The sequence below is a fragment of the Denticeps clupeoides genome, chromosome 8, assembly GCF_900700375.1.
Source record: "Denticeps clupeoides chromosome 8, fDenClu1.1, whole genome shotgun sequence".
NCBI classification, from domain to species: Eukaryota; Metazoa; Chordata; class Actinopteri; order Clupeiformes; family Denticipitidae; genus Denticeps; species Denticeps clupeoides.
In genome coordinates, this window is record NC_041714.1 from 2,120,390 (window position 1) to 2,138,446 (window position 18,057).

At 45.8% G+C, this 18,057-nt stretch overlaps 1 protein-coding gene across 2 annotated transcripts in view; it reads left to right on the forward strand.

Annotated features, from left to right (window-relative positions):
• akt3a (v-akt murine thymoma viral oncogene homolog 3a) overlaps positions 1-18,057 on the forward strand; it is a 76,080-nt gene that overhangs the window by 1,074 nt on the left and 56,949 nt on the right. Inside the window, exon 2 of one of the 2 annotated variants that reach the window (XM_028990182.1) lies at positions 8,662-9,057. In XM_028990182.1, coding sequence (XP_028846015.1) covers positions 9,012-9,057 — 46 coding nt within the window. In that variant the 5' untranslated portion in view covers positions 8,662-9,011. Of the gene's footprint in view, positions 1-8,661; positions 9,058-12,745; positions 12,805-18,057 lie in introns of those variants that run through there. The other variant, XM_028990183.1, reaches the window with a different exon arrangement.

Here is an 18,057-nt window from a genome sequence, read left to right on the forward strand (position 1 = left end):
TATGTAGCTGTTCCCCTTGTGCGTGGGTGGTAGTAGCCTAGTGGGTAACACACTCGCCTATGAACCAGAAGACCCAGGTTCAAATCCCACTTACTACCACTGTGTCCGTGGTCAAGACACTTAACCCTAAGTGTCTCCAGGGGAGGACTGTCCCCGTAACTACTGATTGGAAGTCGCTCTGGATAAGGGCGTCTGGTAAATGCTGTAAATGTAAATGTTTTCATTGTATCCAATAGTGCAATAAGAGATAAAAAGTTACACTGTTCAAATCCCCTTTTTGGTCTTTATATCTGTCTTGTTGGTCCCCTAATACTATATCTGTAGTCTCTTTCCATAATTCAGCTTTGGTTCAGAATTACAGCCACTTTGATGCAGTCGCACCATTAGATTTTCCCAGGACCCACACATTTCTGTGTCTGTAGCTTTAAATGCTAATAAGGAAGAGAGAGGCAGGACAAGGAGGAGAGCAGCCAATAGAAGTTGAGCGGGCATTCACATAAATGACGTCAACACCATTCACCAACCAGTCTGGTGCAGACAGTAAATTGTTTCACCGTTTTTCCAGAATAAATCAAATGAACCCACTGGTTCTTCAGAGTCTCGAGTGACAGAACTAAAAAAATACATTTGTGCTCATTTTTACACCCAATCACCAAGCAACTGCAATGCATCTCACATTTTCAAGACATGATAATCGGTGGATAAAATGTTTTTGGAGAGGAGTTGGAAATTCTCTGGGTGGAAAAAGCATAAATGGGAGGTAACCTTTCCCCTTATGATGTCATTCCAGATTCCAGAGCTGCCGAAAGCACATGGCCAAAGCACAGTTTATACCTATCGCCATTTCTTGCCTCTGCAGGACCACAGACAGGCTAGGGGAACTTGTATTAATGTTAAATAATCTCAAATAAGTCAAGTTTTCATGATTTAAAATGTTGTTTCTTGTTATGTGATCATCTGATAGCTGTATCCACCATGCTCAACGGCATAGCTCTGTCTGTAAGAAAGCATAAAAATAGCTCACAGAACAAGAACATCAGAAATAATTATAGTACAATTAGGTTAAACTACACATATGATTGAATAGTATCAAATTATGAACAGAATGTGCAGACAAAGTGTCCTTTGTTTGGTCCATAATAGTCCATAATCTTGTTGTGAGTTGTATTATTGCTGAAGAGAATCTAGAAATCAAGATAAAACAAAGAAAGAAACAAACATATTACAAAACCATTTTTAGAACGGAATGTGGTTTTGTTCTGTACGCAGAAAACCTTTTACCAAGAGAAACGGTTCCAGCTAATGGACCCCAGACAGAAGCATCCGGCTTCATTCATTCTGAGTCTCTCATTTCCTCTTTATTGGTTTGTGAGAAAACCACTGCCCTTTCAACAGTTTCTCTTCCAGTAATGGTTCTTATTCACGACTTTCTGCCATTCTGGCATGCAGAGGTCAATACTTTACATCAAACAGCTGACTTTCTCTTCAGAGGATGGAATATTTTAGCCGTTTTAAAACCAGGCTCTTGCTGAACGAGGTTGAAGAGTAAATCAGTAAAAACGTTACTTAAATGCCATATGGATTTATAAATTGACAGACATATGGGTCATATTTCCAAAATGATGAATGCATGTAAAAAAAGAAAAGAAAGAAATCTTCTCTGAAAATGTTTAAGAAAGAATAATGTCCTGTGCACTAGTAGAATAAGTCTCATCCTTTTTTTAAAAAAATATTGTAATATTGTCATTTCTCTCGGAATGGTTAGTCTAATGGCTTTGTCTGTGCCGACTTTGACCAGGATCCCGGTGTGTCGGGGTTGTGTGTGGCTGCATCCAGACCTTTTGCTGGGTGCAGTATGGTAAGTGCTTCCATGAGCCCAGTTCGCATTACGGCATTGTAGCTGTTTTTATTTGGACTCCTAAGTGCACAGTAGCAGAAGTGGGGAGAAATCTGATAGCGCTCTGCCCAGGAAACTCGTGATCTCCATCAGGTCAAACAAGGTCGCCCTTTATGGTAGCAAGTGGCACGTCCAGAGTCCCCGGTCAGTGTCATAGACACCCTCCTTAACCAATTATGTTAGAGTAAAAAGTGTGCCTGGTTGAATGAAGCAGGTTCTGTAAAGGGTTTGTTTTTTTTTATTGCCAGGGAATAAACCGCCTCTCTATGGGAGTCTGTCTGTGCTGTTTTCAGACTTCATTTGCATTAATTAGGTAAACAGAAAAGGATTTTTGGCCCAAAGTGGGTCTAGTTTCACTTTTAGTAATACTCAGGGAGGTTTCACGCCATTGCGGGCATAATAATGACAACTAGATAAATGTGTGTTCCCCTTAAATTTGTAGAGAATTTAACTGGCTATTAAAGGCATTTAAGATAAAAGTTATTAAAGACTTGTTGCTTGTCTGCTTTCCACCTTGAAAAATCATTATTTCGGTCGTTGGTTTCTCATCTTCCATTAGCAATGTTCACATCTTTGGGTTTATGTGGTAATTGACTGAATGGATTTCTGAGACCACAGGGGATGATGTGGAATTTGTAAATGAAATTACTTTGCTACTATTGCATTAAGGAGATATTAGTATATTGTAACATGACAAACTACCTATAGTTAATGCTGAAGTCCCATTGTTGAGAGTCATAAGCACAGCAAGTTACAAACCATAACGAAATCATTGTAAATGATAAAAAAAACCTCTCTAACAGGTCTCTTAAGAAGAGAAGTTTCTGCCCAGGCTGGGCTGGGTGTGTCACTAATACAGTGATGCTTCGGCGCTGTTTCTCCGAAGGGGCGGGTCTGATTTACCACACAAGGCTGTTGACTCAGCCCAAAAATGTAATGATTATCTCGATGGTCCCTCCCCCTCCCCACTCAACCCGGCACTCAGCGCTCCTAGACAAAATTGAATTTGGTGGGACGGCTCCGTCACAGCTGAGCAGAGCTCTCCGTCACTCGTGGGGACGGCGTGGAGTGCTGCAGCTGTACAGCTGCCACCACACAGATAAAGGGACGGCACAACAGCTACTTCTGCATCAGTCTGAGTCACTGCAGTGTCTGTGTATTTGTTGATAGGTTGTATAGTGTAGTAGAATCACACACACACACACACACACACTGCAGACCAAGCCGTGTGCCCCGGCAGAGAACACTGTGTACCTCTCCATGTCCCCCAGGGCCACCAGGATGGAAGGCGGCCATGCTGCATTGCTCTATGCACATATATTTTATCCTCCAGTGTTTCATGACCCCTGTCCATTCCTCATCCCTTCTTTACACCCAGATCCTTCATTCTTTTGGCTCTGTTGTCGCCATTGTATAGAAACACACTCCTGGTTGCTATAGGCTGTCATGTAAGTGAATTAAATCAACAGCGGAAATACGTGGGGAGTATGTAGAGTAAACATCTGTTCATTCTTCCGCTTATATAGTACATGTCATGGATCTCGCAATCACAGCTTCAGTTGAGCTGTGTGCCGTAAGGCCGTATGTCGTAAGATGCTGTATTGCAGTATTTCTACTGGCAGTTTCCAGCCCTGTAAATCCCATACATAGTCATAATGATATGCGTGTACCACTTCACTGTTTTCACTCTGCGTTCACTTCACAGTTTTGTTCAGTTGCCTTTTTAAAGTATTGATCAGCATAGTTTCTATGGGACAATTAAACCTGGGTAATTTTCCATATATTGGAATAAAAAAAAAAACACTGGGCTACAATAATCACAATAATGGAATTGACAGAGGAAATTGTTGCAACCAATTGTAACATAAAAATCATATGATTGGTTGGTGCAGGTAGCGTGCTAATAAAAAATATTCATATTAGGAATAAAAAAGCCTCCAGTACAAACTAGTGAAAGGATTATGCTACTATTTTTTAATGTTGGTCATAATGATGGTACTTGATATATATGGAGGTGGTACTCAGCCTGGAAAATTTGAGAACAACTTGTTTATTTGTAAAATACATTTGAAAGTATAATTTTTTTAAAATAGAGGATTACGGGTGGAAGTAGCCTAGTGGGTAAAACACTCGCCTATGAACCAGAAGACCCGAGTTCAAATCCCACTTACTACCACTGTGTCCCTGAGCAAGACACTTAACCCTAAGTTGCTCCAGGGAAACTGTCCCTGTAACTACTGATTGTAAGTCGCTCTGGATAAGGGCGTCTGATAAATGCTGTAAATGTAAATGGATTACACAATACAGGCCAAAAGCTTGGACACACCTTCTCATTCAGTGTGTTTTCTTTATTTTCATGACCATTTACATTGGTAGATTCTCACTGAAGGCATCAAAACTATGAATGAACACATGTGCAGTTATGTAACAGTCTGACTGTATAAAAAGAATCCAATAGGAGATGTATAAAGTAATATTTTCACCCCTTTATCTCAATACAGCATCCTTGGTCTTGGCTTTGAACTGAACACAGAGAACTGATGACGTGCAAATACCAAATGCGTCCCATTCAATTCTGAAAGTTTGCAGAAAGCCTCAAGGTCTTCAGTGAATTGAGATTGCACTAACCCAGCAACAGAATTAGTCACGTGTAAATTTTGTATAAAGCTCATTCACATACCAGCCCATGTGGTGTGGAATGTCATGAATTAACTCACCAACATGCCTCGACTCAAGACAGGCATCATGTGTTAAGGCGGATATTTCTGGTCTGTACAGCTGAGCCAATTAGATGGTGTCCTGCTTCAATTAACAGATTAAGGACTTCATTGATGTTTTGTTTGCTGGAGCCCCATTGATGTGGAGGGACTGTGGCTGTTTGTCTGTCTGGAGGGGCTTGTGGCTCCAGCGGCCACTCGGTGACGTCTGAGCAGCTGAACTCCAGGCTATGAGGCCAGAGGGGTCATTTTTTTAAAGATTACGTTCCTCAGAAGCCACATCAGATGCTCTGGCTGGCTGGCAGCTGATGAACTGACCACCGCAGTTGCATGTCTCATTTGATTTTTGATGCTCTTGTGGCTCAGTTGTTTTGTGTGTAATTGATGAAGGTGGCTCTGATGTTATTATAATCTTGATTTTGAACCCTTGACACATGACCCATATTATATATCACTGTTATATCAGCATGTGGGATGCTCCGTGCACTTACTAGCATGTATTCAATTAACTCACATGGACTTTTCACATACTTAGTAGAATGGATTTGCTCTTGAGTTAAACTATTTATTTAAACTATTTTAAGGTGCCCTCGTTTGCACACTTAACATTGTACCTTGGCAGAAGACTTTAAGCTCCTGCTCTCTGTCTGCCACGTTGGGACTGATCCATGTAACCCTGGACTACCTAGTTCTCTATTCTTCTTACAGAAGCATGAAAACACAAATTTAACCCGTCACCCTTAGTGAGCAGTTGGCAGCCATGAAAGGTGCCCGGGGAGCAGTGTGTGGGGACGGTGCTTTGCTCAGTGGCACCTTGGTGGTTCAGGATTCGAACCAGCAACCATCTGATTACGGGTCCACTTCCTTACCCGCTAGGCTGCCCCAGTAATATGGTAGGAGCACCAACTCACAGGTATGGTTGTCATATTGAGCACAAGCTTTTTAACAGCATAGAGCAATCATTGGTGGGTCTGGGTGGATGAACACCTGTCCCTTACAATGATCCAGTAAATGTCCACTCGTCCTGAAGGTGAACTATCAATGCAGTTTCTTCAGCTGAATGCTTAAAAAGTGTTTGCAATGTTAATGTGGCAGTATGACCGTGGTGTGCCATGTGGTTGATGCGCAGCACCATAATGAGTGGCTGCGGCTCCTCTGAGAGCAGGCAAAATGCTGCTGTCAGTATAACTGGCACTATGAATACAGCCGCACGTCACTTATTCCCCCAGCCTGGTGTGACGAGACGTGGCTCTGAGGTGTCAGTGTGCATCAGCAGGACGACGTGGCTGGCAATTAGCTGCAACAACTGGGAAGTCCCAGCATCACACAAACAGTTAAATATGCATGGGGATAGATGTGGGGCTTGTGATTTATGGAGATGAAACACGCCAAGGGGGTGACACTACATCTTACATCATACGATACGTATATATGGGTATGTATACATACATACGATTATTTCATGATATATTGTCATACTGTACATATTGTGATATTCTACAGTTGTCTGAAAATGTGAAAAGAGAGCGGAAATAAAAGATGCTGTGTACGATCTGAGTGGATCACATTAAATTAATAATTCAGCCAAAAAACATAACTCACACTGTATTAATGGACATCAAAAATGTAAGTCAGTTATCTACATTTTTAATTTTTTTTTACATTTTACAGCATTTATCAGACGCCCTTATCTAGAGCGACTTACAATCAGTAGTTACAGGGACAGTCCCCCCTGGAGCAACTTAGAGTTAAGTGTCTTGCTCAGGGACACGATGGTAGTAAGTGGGATTTGAACCTGGGTTTTCCGGTTCATAGGCGACTGTGTTACCCACTAGACTACTACCACCCAACTATCCCTACTAATAAAAATTTTGCATGTCCACTATACCCCCACATAAACCCCCAAATAAACATGGATGCAGAATGAGTGATCAGTTTGTGTTGAGGCAAGTTCAGTTTTTCATGCAGTACCTGGCCGGCTGTAGCGCAGCATTAAAAAAAGCTGCTTATTCTTCAAACTCTTCTTACCAGTCAAGCTTTAGTGTTAGTGCTGTGAAGCTAAATTCAATATGTGAGTAAAGCATTTAAAAATTGGCATATCGGCAAGCTGCGCCGCATCGGCCATGTTTGACATGTTGTCTGTGAGTATTGCAAGGTCCTTGCTTTTTATGTCCCTTTCCTCCCCTGTCCCTTTGTTACTGCCAGTATGGCTCTCATGGAAAACCAGTAGCCAGTCCTCATTAATGTGGTGCGAAGTGGTCGTAACATAAGACCCAGTGGCTCGTGAAGTCCAGCAATCACATGTAGAGATTTACAACGTACGTTACCTCCTCGTGCATCCTGGGCTCTGTGACCTCAGTAACGTGTTTCTGTGTTGGGGTCACAAGGCACCTGAACTCAGTGTTTTCAACTGGAGACACTCACCTCTGAACCAGACGAGCACAAAGTCACAGAAGAGCACAAAGTCCCAGGTTCAAACCCCACTTACTACCATTGTGTCCCTGAGCAAGACACTTAACCCTGAGTGTCTCCAGGGGAATGTCCCTGTCACTACTGACTGTATCGAGCTCTGGAAAAATGCATATAGACATTTTCCTGTTGATGTGTTTCCTTTTAAATCAAACCTTAATTCTGGCTAATATTGCAGCCCTGACATTTTGAGACATGGATTCCACAAGATCACTGAAGTTGACCTGTGGAATGTAACACCAAGATGTCAGCAGCAGGTCATGTTGTGAAGAGGTTTTCCCGAAGCTTTGTCAGGGTACAGTGTCCTCCTGAAAGGCGGACATGCGTCACTCTCAGTGACAGGGTCGGTGCTTTCTGTCATGACCAGTGTATTGGTTCTGGTTTCAGGGTTTTTTTGGATGACTTGACAGTTCTGGTGCAGTTCTGGAGATTATATGGTGAGCCACATATTGACATAAGATGGCTTTTTGTCTCTTGTTGGTGTGAATCAGTGGTTAGTGAACTGATCGGTGTTAATATGATGGCTGCCCAGGTGAGCCTTTTAAATTGAGCTCACAGGTTGATGGGGTACTGCGTGTTGACCCTTCAGCACTGCTCTGTTTTCACAACCTTGAAGGATTTGGCCGATAAAATGCTTACAACCATTCATAACCTTTCAGATACATACCAAAAAAAAAGGTTCACGCTTTCACTTACAAAACACATTAGAATTCATGGTCAATGCCAAAGTAATTATGTACTGAATGGGTTGTTGTGAAGTGTTTGAGGCGTTTAGCTGAGCTTGCTAGCTCTCTTTTACCTCGTGACGTTGTACATAACCACCAAAAAAAAATGCCGAGCTGCATTTCATCAAAATCTGGTTGTCAGTTTGGTCCATAACTTCTCCACTTTTTTCTTTTTTTAGTCCTCCACCTCTTGACCTCGCCGTTCCGTCCATCACTTTTAGGGTGTTTTGATTTTAAAAGGTGAGGTAAGGGGGTGATGTTATAAAAGCTAGAAAAGACCTTTGGCTCAGAGTTGCTAAAATTCTACTTTTATTTTCTTTTCTTAAACTTTGGTCTCCAAAACGTGTTCTGAAAATGGAGCCCACTCCACCCACACATGCCTCTAGTACCACTCAGTACACACACACACACACACACACACACACACATGCGTGGTATGAATGAGTTAATCTCCTTTTATTTTCAGCTGGTTTGACCTGTAGGAGGGAAATACTTGAATCTGTTGTTTGTGCCACCGTTTGATACCGTGGCACACCGTTTGGCATTAATGAGCGGGCTTCTCCCATCAGGTTTGTTTCTGGGACGGGTCCGCTGTTAAATAGGCGTTTTACACTCTGCCCGCCCCGAGATTAGGATGCAGATGGGGGTTAATGGGGTCACCAGCAGCCCACAGACCGCGGCAGAGGGGCGGAGTCTGGTGGCGTAGCGTTACTTGTTTCTGGCCTCAACAATGACTTTGTTGTTTTGTCATGTCGGCCTACGTAAGAATAAAGGGGTTTGGGGGGCGAGAGGGATGCAGAGGAGGAAAAAAATCCACGCTTGTTCTTTTTTTTTCCTCTCTACTTCCTTCCAGACTGAGTCACCGCCAGAGAGTGGGAAGGTCTGCTGAGCGAGCGAGAGAGAGCGAAACCGGGCGGGAGGGAGACGCAACGAGCCAGCGGAGGAGAGTGAGAGACGAAAAAGAGCGAGAGAGAGAGAGAGGGAGCACAGCAACGGCCACAAGAGGAAGACGGGAGACGGCACGCCGCTCGCCAGACAGTGTGAGCCCAGCCGAGCCAGGGAGAGAGAGAGAGAGGGAACACGAGAAAGGGAGGGAGCCGCCGATCTGACCCCCTCCCTCCCTCCTCTCCTCTCATCTCCTCTCCCTCGCTCTCCTCCGGAGCCTGAGAGTCGCGGAGGCAGCCGGCTCGGTGCGGAGACATCATGAGCGATGTTACCATCGTCAAAGAAGGCTGGGTGCAGAAGAGGGGTGAGTGTCCACTTCTCTGCATGGGCTGTTGGTTTATTGAATGCTCTATGTGTGTGTGTGTGTGTGTGTGTGTGTCTGGAGTCTGGGGAGCCGGCAGTGCAGCATGGCAGGGGTTCAGCCTGATTGTGTCTGCGGGGATGTGTGTGTGTGGTTGTGCAAGAAGAGAATCCCCCTACATGTGACAGGTAGACAGAGGAAGAGGAGGTCACTCGTGTGTCAACGTTGGGTTTCAGCCACCGATGGCCTCTCAGGGGTCTCTTCTGATGTGTCTGTGGGACACACACACACACACACACACACACACACACACACACACACACACATACACACTATCAGGGACAGGGGTGGGTTGTGTTGACGTTACAGACCTTTTTAGGATTAAATCGCTAGGTACTCATCAGATTACTTCACCACTGCCATGGTGTGTGTGTGTGTGTCCTTAGATGACTCCGAGTCTGGGGTGCATATGTCTGTGTCTGTATTATGACCTTTATTCCTCTCTCGTCTTCCTTTCTCGACTCTGTCTCTTCCATCCATGCTACTCCTACACATACTCCTGTACACTGTGCATGTGTGTGTGTGTGTGTGTGTGCACTACCCGAGGCCTCAAATTCACCAGCAGCCTTCTTACTTTGAGTTATGAGCTGCTGTTCCACGTCTGACAGGCTGCAGTTGATTTATACAACTCCAGGTACGGTGGCACGCTGTTGTTTGGCCGGCAGGATTGATTTTTATGGGGAAAGTGCGGCCGCTGGACTTGGGGTGGTCAGTGCGTCTGATGTGGTCTTGGGTGCTGAGACTCCTTATTGGCTGGTGAGGATGGCGGCATACGGTAGAGAACCGTTTTCCTGCTCCTGCTTTCATGGTTCAACTTGCTTCAGGGTTCCTACACACAGATGTGAAGTGGCGTGAACATCTGGAATTTCATCCCTACACAAGCGCTTACCAGGACCCGTGTGTCACCAGTAGATGGTGTCGGCCCGGACCGGTTGGAATGCCGTTATCGGATCCTGCCACGGTGGACAAGGTCGACTGGGAATTGCCTGACCTTGACATTCCCGGGGTAAAGATGCTTTGAGCGCATCCCTTTCAAATCCCACCGACCGAGGAATCATAATAAAACAATCCGTAAACATTTACTCCGAGGTGGCCTGGAGTGCATGGGCCTGTGTGTGTGTGTGTGTGTGTGTGTGTGTCTGTGTGCTCAGAAGCTCTATGCTTTCCATTCCATGCCTTAAAAAGTAGTCATGTGTGCATGAGTGTGGTGTCTGTGAGTGCCGGGATCTGTTTAAAATTCCCTCGTGCCACGCCCATTCGTGTGGCTCGTCTGCAGTGGGTAGTGTTGGGGGCGGAGCCACAGGCTGGGAAACAGACCTTGTTTTGTTGGGCTTGGCCAAGGACCAAGGCGACCCCTCTCACCCCCCACCCACACTCTCTCTCACCCTGTTTCTTTCACTCTGCCAGTCTCACCCTCTCATTCACTTGACCCCCTCGCTCACTTGTTCACCCATTTGCCAGTTTGCTCAGATACTCACCGACACCCAGCCACTCACTCATTCACTTACTGCTGCAGCGGTGTGGTGACTCCAGTGTGTGTGTGTTAGTGTGTGTGTGAGGGGCCAGTGGATGACATAATTTCCTGTTTACACCAGCATTTGAATAGTTGGATCTGAATGGGGTCCGGATGCTTTTTGGCAGAGATTCTTGCCATGCTTTTCCTAATGCGCCCTCAGGCTCAAAACACTAGCCATGACACTGACACACACACACAGACACACACACACACACACACACACACACACACACACAAACCTGATAGACACTTTCCCCTCTTTTTGCTCCCCAGTATCCTTAAATAACATGTTGTCCCGGGTCTTGTCCATTCTTCTAAACTTGAAGTAATCTGTCATAATATTTTAGCATTGACTTAATGTAAATAAACCAAACCTGCTGTAACCTGTTTATTTACATTATGTCAATGCTAAAATATGAGATGTGACAGATTACTTCCATTTTTTTAAGTTTAGACAGTGTTCACTGTGGTAGACGATGGATTGAAGGTCTATTTGGGGGTTTCTGTAGACCTTTGTCTGTGGTAAGTGTCTGACTAAAGCACGGCTCCTGGGTGGGTATTTTGGGGACGTGGACTGTCTTTTGTCACAAGTGGGCAGCCTCTAAGGTGTGACCTGAACAGGAAGTGGCCAGTGACCTGCTGCTGTGCAGTGTCCCCTTGCCAGCCATCTGCGCTCCTGTGCCCGGCTCTGAGTGACGTGGAGTCACATGGTCTCCGTCCGTCACAGCGCTGGAACGCGGTGTACCGAGTGTAAGAGGACCTGAATGAGACCTCCCCGCCGTGTCTCTGCACCCCTCCTCTCCCTGCTGACCTTGGCCGCGCGCTGCTGACGGTGCGAACTCTCTCATGTGTCAACTGCACCACGTCCTTCTGTCTTCCCATCTTCTTAAGTTCATCTGTGGTCTAGACCAGAAAACTTGTGATACATTATTAACACTTATATGCAGTTTTTTTTTTTTGCACAAAATGCAAACAAGTCAAAAATGAGCATTACTGAATTGTTATTGTGATAATATAGATACTTGATCATTTTGACTGGCTGGTTTGATTTCATTGTCTCAGTCACTTTTGTGAAATCAAGACACTATTCGGGATTTTTAGCGTCATCTACATTCCTGATCTTTGTAATCTGCCAGCATTATGGGGTCTGATGGGAATGAAACAGGGTCGTATGGGGACTGGATGCAGTGATTTGGTCGGAGTCAGTCTACCAATCGTGTGGTGTGATGTCGTGCGGATCAGACCCGCTCACTGGGCCATTGTGGACAACTGTGACCATGTGACCTGGACAGGAAGTGTTTAATAGAGTTGCCCGGTCCTGGAGTTTGCCTGGAGCTGGAGATGTCACCGAGAGGCTGTCTGGTTTCCAGGCTGACCTTGGATCAGTGAATATAGTGCTGCTGATCTGCAGATTACTCTAACGATTACATAAGTATGTGCACCCACTCGGTTTATTCCAGTGTGTGTGTGTGTGTGTGTGTGTGTGTGTGTGTGTGTGTGTGTTCCTCCCAGGCTCTCTGCCTGTATGTCTGTGCAGCCCCCTCAGTCACGACTCGATCCGAGCCGTGCCTGCGTGACGCAGGGTACGGGAGGGAGGGGGAATGCGAGCTGACTCACTCCCCACACCGACCCGCCTCTCTCTCTGCAGCGCCGCCTGACTCAGTGCTGGATGACTTACTGTACTCCTTCCAATCCCGACCCGTGTCCGGCTGCTTAAACCTGTAAGTGTGTGTTCCTAGTGGCTGTGTTGCAGTCTTGTTAGTCATCCATCTGACTGATCCTGAAGTGCTGCTGCTTACACACACACACACACACATACACACACACATTTGCGTGTTTGTGTCTGTTGCATATGGTTATGGATAAACGTATAATGACCTTCATAGAACCCTTAGGTTTTTAGAAGTGGCCTCAGTATAATTATTTTTTATCAATCGTATCCAACAGAATACAACACACACACACACACACACACACACACACACACACAGCTTTCTCGGAAGTCATCCACTCAAAGTTTTGTTTGGGTGATTCATCTGTACAGCTGCATTCCTTCAGCTTATGCGGAAGGCCGGCCTTAGTGTTTCCACTGTTATTGTGTGTGTGTGTCACAGAGAATAAGTGAGGAGAATAGAACTGAGGAAGCTCTTTGACGATGCAGATTCTGCAGATAGGTGAGATCTTTCACCACTTCAATGACTTCCACATTTTTGCTCCACTTTCCGTTCGGTGTCCCATAATGGTAGGCTTCAGCGTGGCGCCAGTGCCGTGTGGGCTGAGTTTTTAGTTTTATTGCCATTTCTCCATAATTTATTTTCACATGGAGTGATTTATTAAGAGAGATTAAGGTAGGAATTTGCTTTTCACTTTTTAATCAGGGACCTGTTGTATACCTTTATCTGTCCTGTTTGCAAATGAGAAGATATTTTTGAAAGAACAGTTTCTCACGGTTCTCATCCAGCCGTGACGTCTTTGCAAACAGAAAGACTTAAAGAGGGTCTAATGAGTCCATTGGGAGACTTCATGCTGTTAAATACCCCTGTCACACCCTTCCACTGCCTGGCTTCATTTTCAGCTGACACATGCCCCTCAGGACCTGGTCCTTAAAACAGTCCTTCAGTCGTTTTTATTACGGATCTGATTAAAAATCAGTTTTATTTAGATTATTTCATTTGAGGTGTTTCATGACATTTAGAGATGACGTTTTCTGTCCTTTCAGCTCACTGATTGGATTAAGGCCCCGTCTACACGGGAACATTTTTTCTAAAGTTTTCTATCCGATCTGGCCACACGGAGAGGCCGTATCGGGGGACCCAGAACGGTTATTTTCAAAAATGGATTGTATAGCGAGTTTATCTTTTTCACATATCCATGTGGATGTGAAAACGTTGATGTATCAGCCCAACCTCCAATCTGACCTATAACCCCAAACGAGTCATCCATACAACAATGGCGGATAAAAAGTCCTCCATACGCTGCACATTTCTAAACAAAGGACAAAGTTGGCGAACAACAACGCATTTAACTCACCGCGAAGGAGAGCTTTCGTAATATTTGTAAAAATTAGTCATCAGAAGCTCTTTTTGACGGATAAATATTAAGTGTGTGGACCAGGTAAACGATTAATTTAACTGAAGCTCATCTGGGTTGGCGCTGTGGAACCTTCAGCGGCCAGCAGTGTCACCTTACTGCGAGAAGATGCTCTGGTTGGCGCTGTAATCGCTGGAGGGCATCAGGGTTTGAAGCAGCCGGCAGGGACACTGAAACATAACTGTGTCCATGTTGGTGTGTGTGTGTGTGTGTGTGTGTGGTGTTGGTAAATGAGGGATCAGGTTTGGTCTTGATGACACTTGTTGTCTATTAGTTGGGATGTGGTGAGTTATTTGCCAGTGTTATTTAGTAACTGGTTTGGTGAGTAGTATACCTGTAAATTGTGTGTGTGTGTGTGTGTGTGTGTGTGCCTTTATGACTTAGTCTCCAGTTAAAGGTTTGTGTGTGCTGCGGCAGTGCACAACTTTGTGTATTATTGTGTGTGTGTATGTGAGTGTGTGGCTCGGGAAGGGCTTGCTTTCTCCTTTTCTCTTTAATCCGAGGATAGACTTTCTCGTAACTCAGTAAACGAGCCGGTGAGTCATTAGGAAAATTGGGAAACCATGAGATGAGTCCTGATGAGCGAATGCCAGGCAGCGTCCCTCACAGATCCTCTTACCTCCTGCAACGGATACCTGTCCATCCTGCTGATGACACGCACCTGCTTTCAGATGTGGAACATCCTCGCCCACACGCCCTTTACTTTATTAAGTGCACCATTAATGTTTGATGTGAAATCGTAGCAGAAGTTTCATCACTGGGTCAGATGGCCATCGCTTGTCTCAGCAGGGCGATTGATGATGGAGGCTCGGCCGCTGATTGGAACAGACCAGACCACAGGACATGTTCTTATGAAAGGATGAGTCAGGTCAATGCTTCTCGACAGTAATAATGATACAAACATACATCGGTAAGAACAATTATGGAAAGCGAGATCAGAGAGAGGGTGAGTAATGGTGTGATCACAGATGCACTCAAAGGACATTCACATTCAGAAAAAGCATCAACCCTCCATCCATCTAGCAGGAATCCATGGAGGCTGGACCCTATCCTTGCAAGCCTACATTTCTATCCACGTTGGGAAACTGTTTCCAAAGAAAACCAACACAATTCCAGAGAGCTTCCCTGAAACAATGCCTCTAGCAGGATCACTTGTCTTCTTGTGTCCTTGTACCGAAAGGGGCAGTGGTGGCCTAAAGAAGTGAAAGTGAAGTAATTGTCATTGTGACAAACTTTTAACCATCACCCTGAGTGAGCAGTGGGCAGCCATGACAGGCACCTGGGGAGCAGTGTGTGGGGACGGTGCTTTGCCCAGTGGCGGATCGGGACTCGAACCGGCAACCTCCTGAATACGAGTCCATTTCCTTACCCAATAGGCTACCACTGCCCCCAGTGGTTATACTTCCCATAAGGTTGTGGGTTCAAATCCCAAACAGTCAAGGTTACCTCTGAGGTCCCCTTGATCAAAGCACCGTCCCCACACACTGCTCCCCGGTCGCCTTTCATGGCTGCCCACTGCTCACCAAGGATGAGAGTGAAAGTGAAGTGATTGTCATTGTGAAACACTGCAGCACAGCACACGGTGACACAACGAAATGTGTCCTCTGATTTTAACCATCACCCTTGGTGAGCAGTGGGCAGCAACCTTCTGATTACGGGTCCGCTTCTTTACTCGCTAGGCCAACCACTGCCTGTGAAGGGTTAAATGCAGAGGTCACTTAAAGGTCACAATAAAGTGAACGAACTCTCAGCGTGAACTTCTGACTAAGCTTCTGGTTTTCCGATTCCAGGCAGAAGTAATGACGTAGCCATCCAAATGTTGACTGCTCATTTGGCTCAGAGTTGGTTTTTCAGCAGATGTCATGGGAAGAGAGAGGAGGAGGAGGGAACACGGAAAACGTCCGGTCTTCTCCCCGTCTTTAAAATCGCTCTTCCAGCGTTCCCATGTGAAAGCGCTCCTTTGTGCATGAAAATAACTCTGCCTCTCCAGCTCCCACTCCGCTGCTAATCTCCGGCAGAAAAGGCCCAGGGAGGAAGTCAGAGCCTCGATGGCAGCGAGCCGCCGCCAGTCGCTCCCCAGCGCCGAGGCCGGTGTGGGGGTGGGAAGAGGACGCGAGGACAGAGGAATGGCATTAGAATGGCGGCGTCTCAGGGTGATGGTGCCGGCCCTTTCAAGGAATGTCTGGCGAAGGGCACCCGCCATTTGTGACCGGTGGACTCACATGCCCACGGGGCACAATTCAACCTGTTAACTCCACAGCTGATGTCATGGTTCCTGTATCCAGGCACTGGGGTGAAGGCACGGATCCAGTTAGCCGCTTTAGACCACAGAATCAAATCTATCTAAAAAGCACCATAGCAACCAACGTAAAACTCACACGAATGTGTTGGTGTGAGTCCTCCTGACATTAAGTCCACATAACGTCCATGGCGCATGCCATCCTATATGATGGCGGCGCGTCAAGAGGGTATGGGGTGGAAAGGTCACGGGTGAAACGTTGTCATCGTTCATTCATAATCTCTAGCTGAGAGACAAATGGATCCTCGGTGACAAACGGTGGCGTGCTGGTTCCCAACAGAGGACAACCTTCTTTTTTCCCCTCTTCCCTCTTCTGAATGATTCGCCCGTCTGTTGCGACACTGCGCCTCATTAGATACCAACGGGCGCATATGAATGAGCTCCAGCGATATAAATACATAAACAGTCCCAGTTCCACGTATGGTGCGGGATGATCACGCTGCTGTTATAAATATGGCCATGTGCAGCCACGGCTGGACAGGAAGTCGAGGAGCAGACAGGATGTGATATTCAAAGTGATATCTGGGTGTAGGTGCAGGGATGCAAACCATGCAGCTGTGATGAATAGGCGCATCACTTTTTAGCACCGTGCGCTGTGTGTGTATAAATATGCAGGGGATAGTGGGGTTTCAGAACGAGGGCTGAATTTCTATGTGTTCATTTGTGTTCTAGTGTTGGATAAGTGATAAATGAAGTTATGAGTGATTTAAATACACAATACATCGTACAAAAATATTTGTTGGTCCATGTAGTTTTATTGTCTGCTGGAAAAGTCCACCGTGTAGTTTTCTAAAGTGTGTCTCGTACAGCAAATCACATGATCTCACCTAGTAAATAGCCCGGTTTCAGTCGAACCTTGAAAAGACTCCTGTCCTTGCATGGCACAGATTGGGACGCAGCCTGTAGACAGTGAGTGAGAGTGAGCGAGAGAGAGAATGCTACTGGTAATGCTGTTGCACACCGGGGAGACTCTCTGTCCCTCTGCCCCCCCTCGCTGCCATGCAGCCGCCGGCTTGCGTGGGTTCAGTGAGTTCAGAAACGATGGAGGGAGAGAGACAGAGAGAGAGAGTTGCCCTCCCTCCCTCCCAGCACGTCCCGCCACAACAGCATTTACCTCCGTCCATCTTCTCCTCTCTCGCCTCCTTGACCGATTATTTCTGAGTTTTCTTTTGCTTTATATTTGGACCAAAACCGGTTTAACGGTATAAAAACTGTTCCGTTACTTGCCGTTACCATGTTAATGTTTTGTCGTATTACCGTGTTAATAAATGAGGATGTAAAAAGAAAAAAACACTTTCTTTCAACCTTCAGTTTCATTCATATACAAATTCACACACACACACACACACACACACACACACACACACACACACACACACAACAGCCAGGCCGCGCCAGCGCTGTGCCAGCGCCGCGGACACAGGAGGTTTTGTAGTGAATGACAGACACTCACATCCGGCCACCACCTCGCCCTCGCCCTCGTTCCGTTTGTTCTTTCTCTTGCTCGGGTTCAGACGAGTTCTGTACAGTGTTGCCGTTGCTCGGACCGCTCGTGCATAATTGGTTAATTAACCGGTGACCGCCGCCCCGCACCCCCATTAGACCAGCGCTCTTTAGCCTGTAACAGCAGGTGCAGAAAGCTGCTTAGGACAAATCCCTTCTCTCTGCTCGGGCCTTGCAGGGGTGAGTGGACTCTGCGGAGGGCGGTGATTTACCACAATAGATATTAGGAGGTTATGAAATTATTGCGCGCAAGGAAAAAGAAGCCTGGATTCAGACAAATCACTTATTTTGTTCCATATGCAGTTTTAATAACATTTTTATAACAACTTTATAACAACTTCTGTCATACGACAGTTTAAACAATAATCTGAGCAGTCATGACATGTTTGGGACGTTTTATTGGCATTAGTGATGGCAGAGGACCCTGGCATGACCTCAGGACTGCTGGGGTTTTAGTAGGATTAGAGTTCAGGCTGTGTGGTTCTGCTGGTTCCAGTGTAAACATGCTTTCATTACAAATGGTACATACACTTGT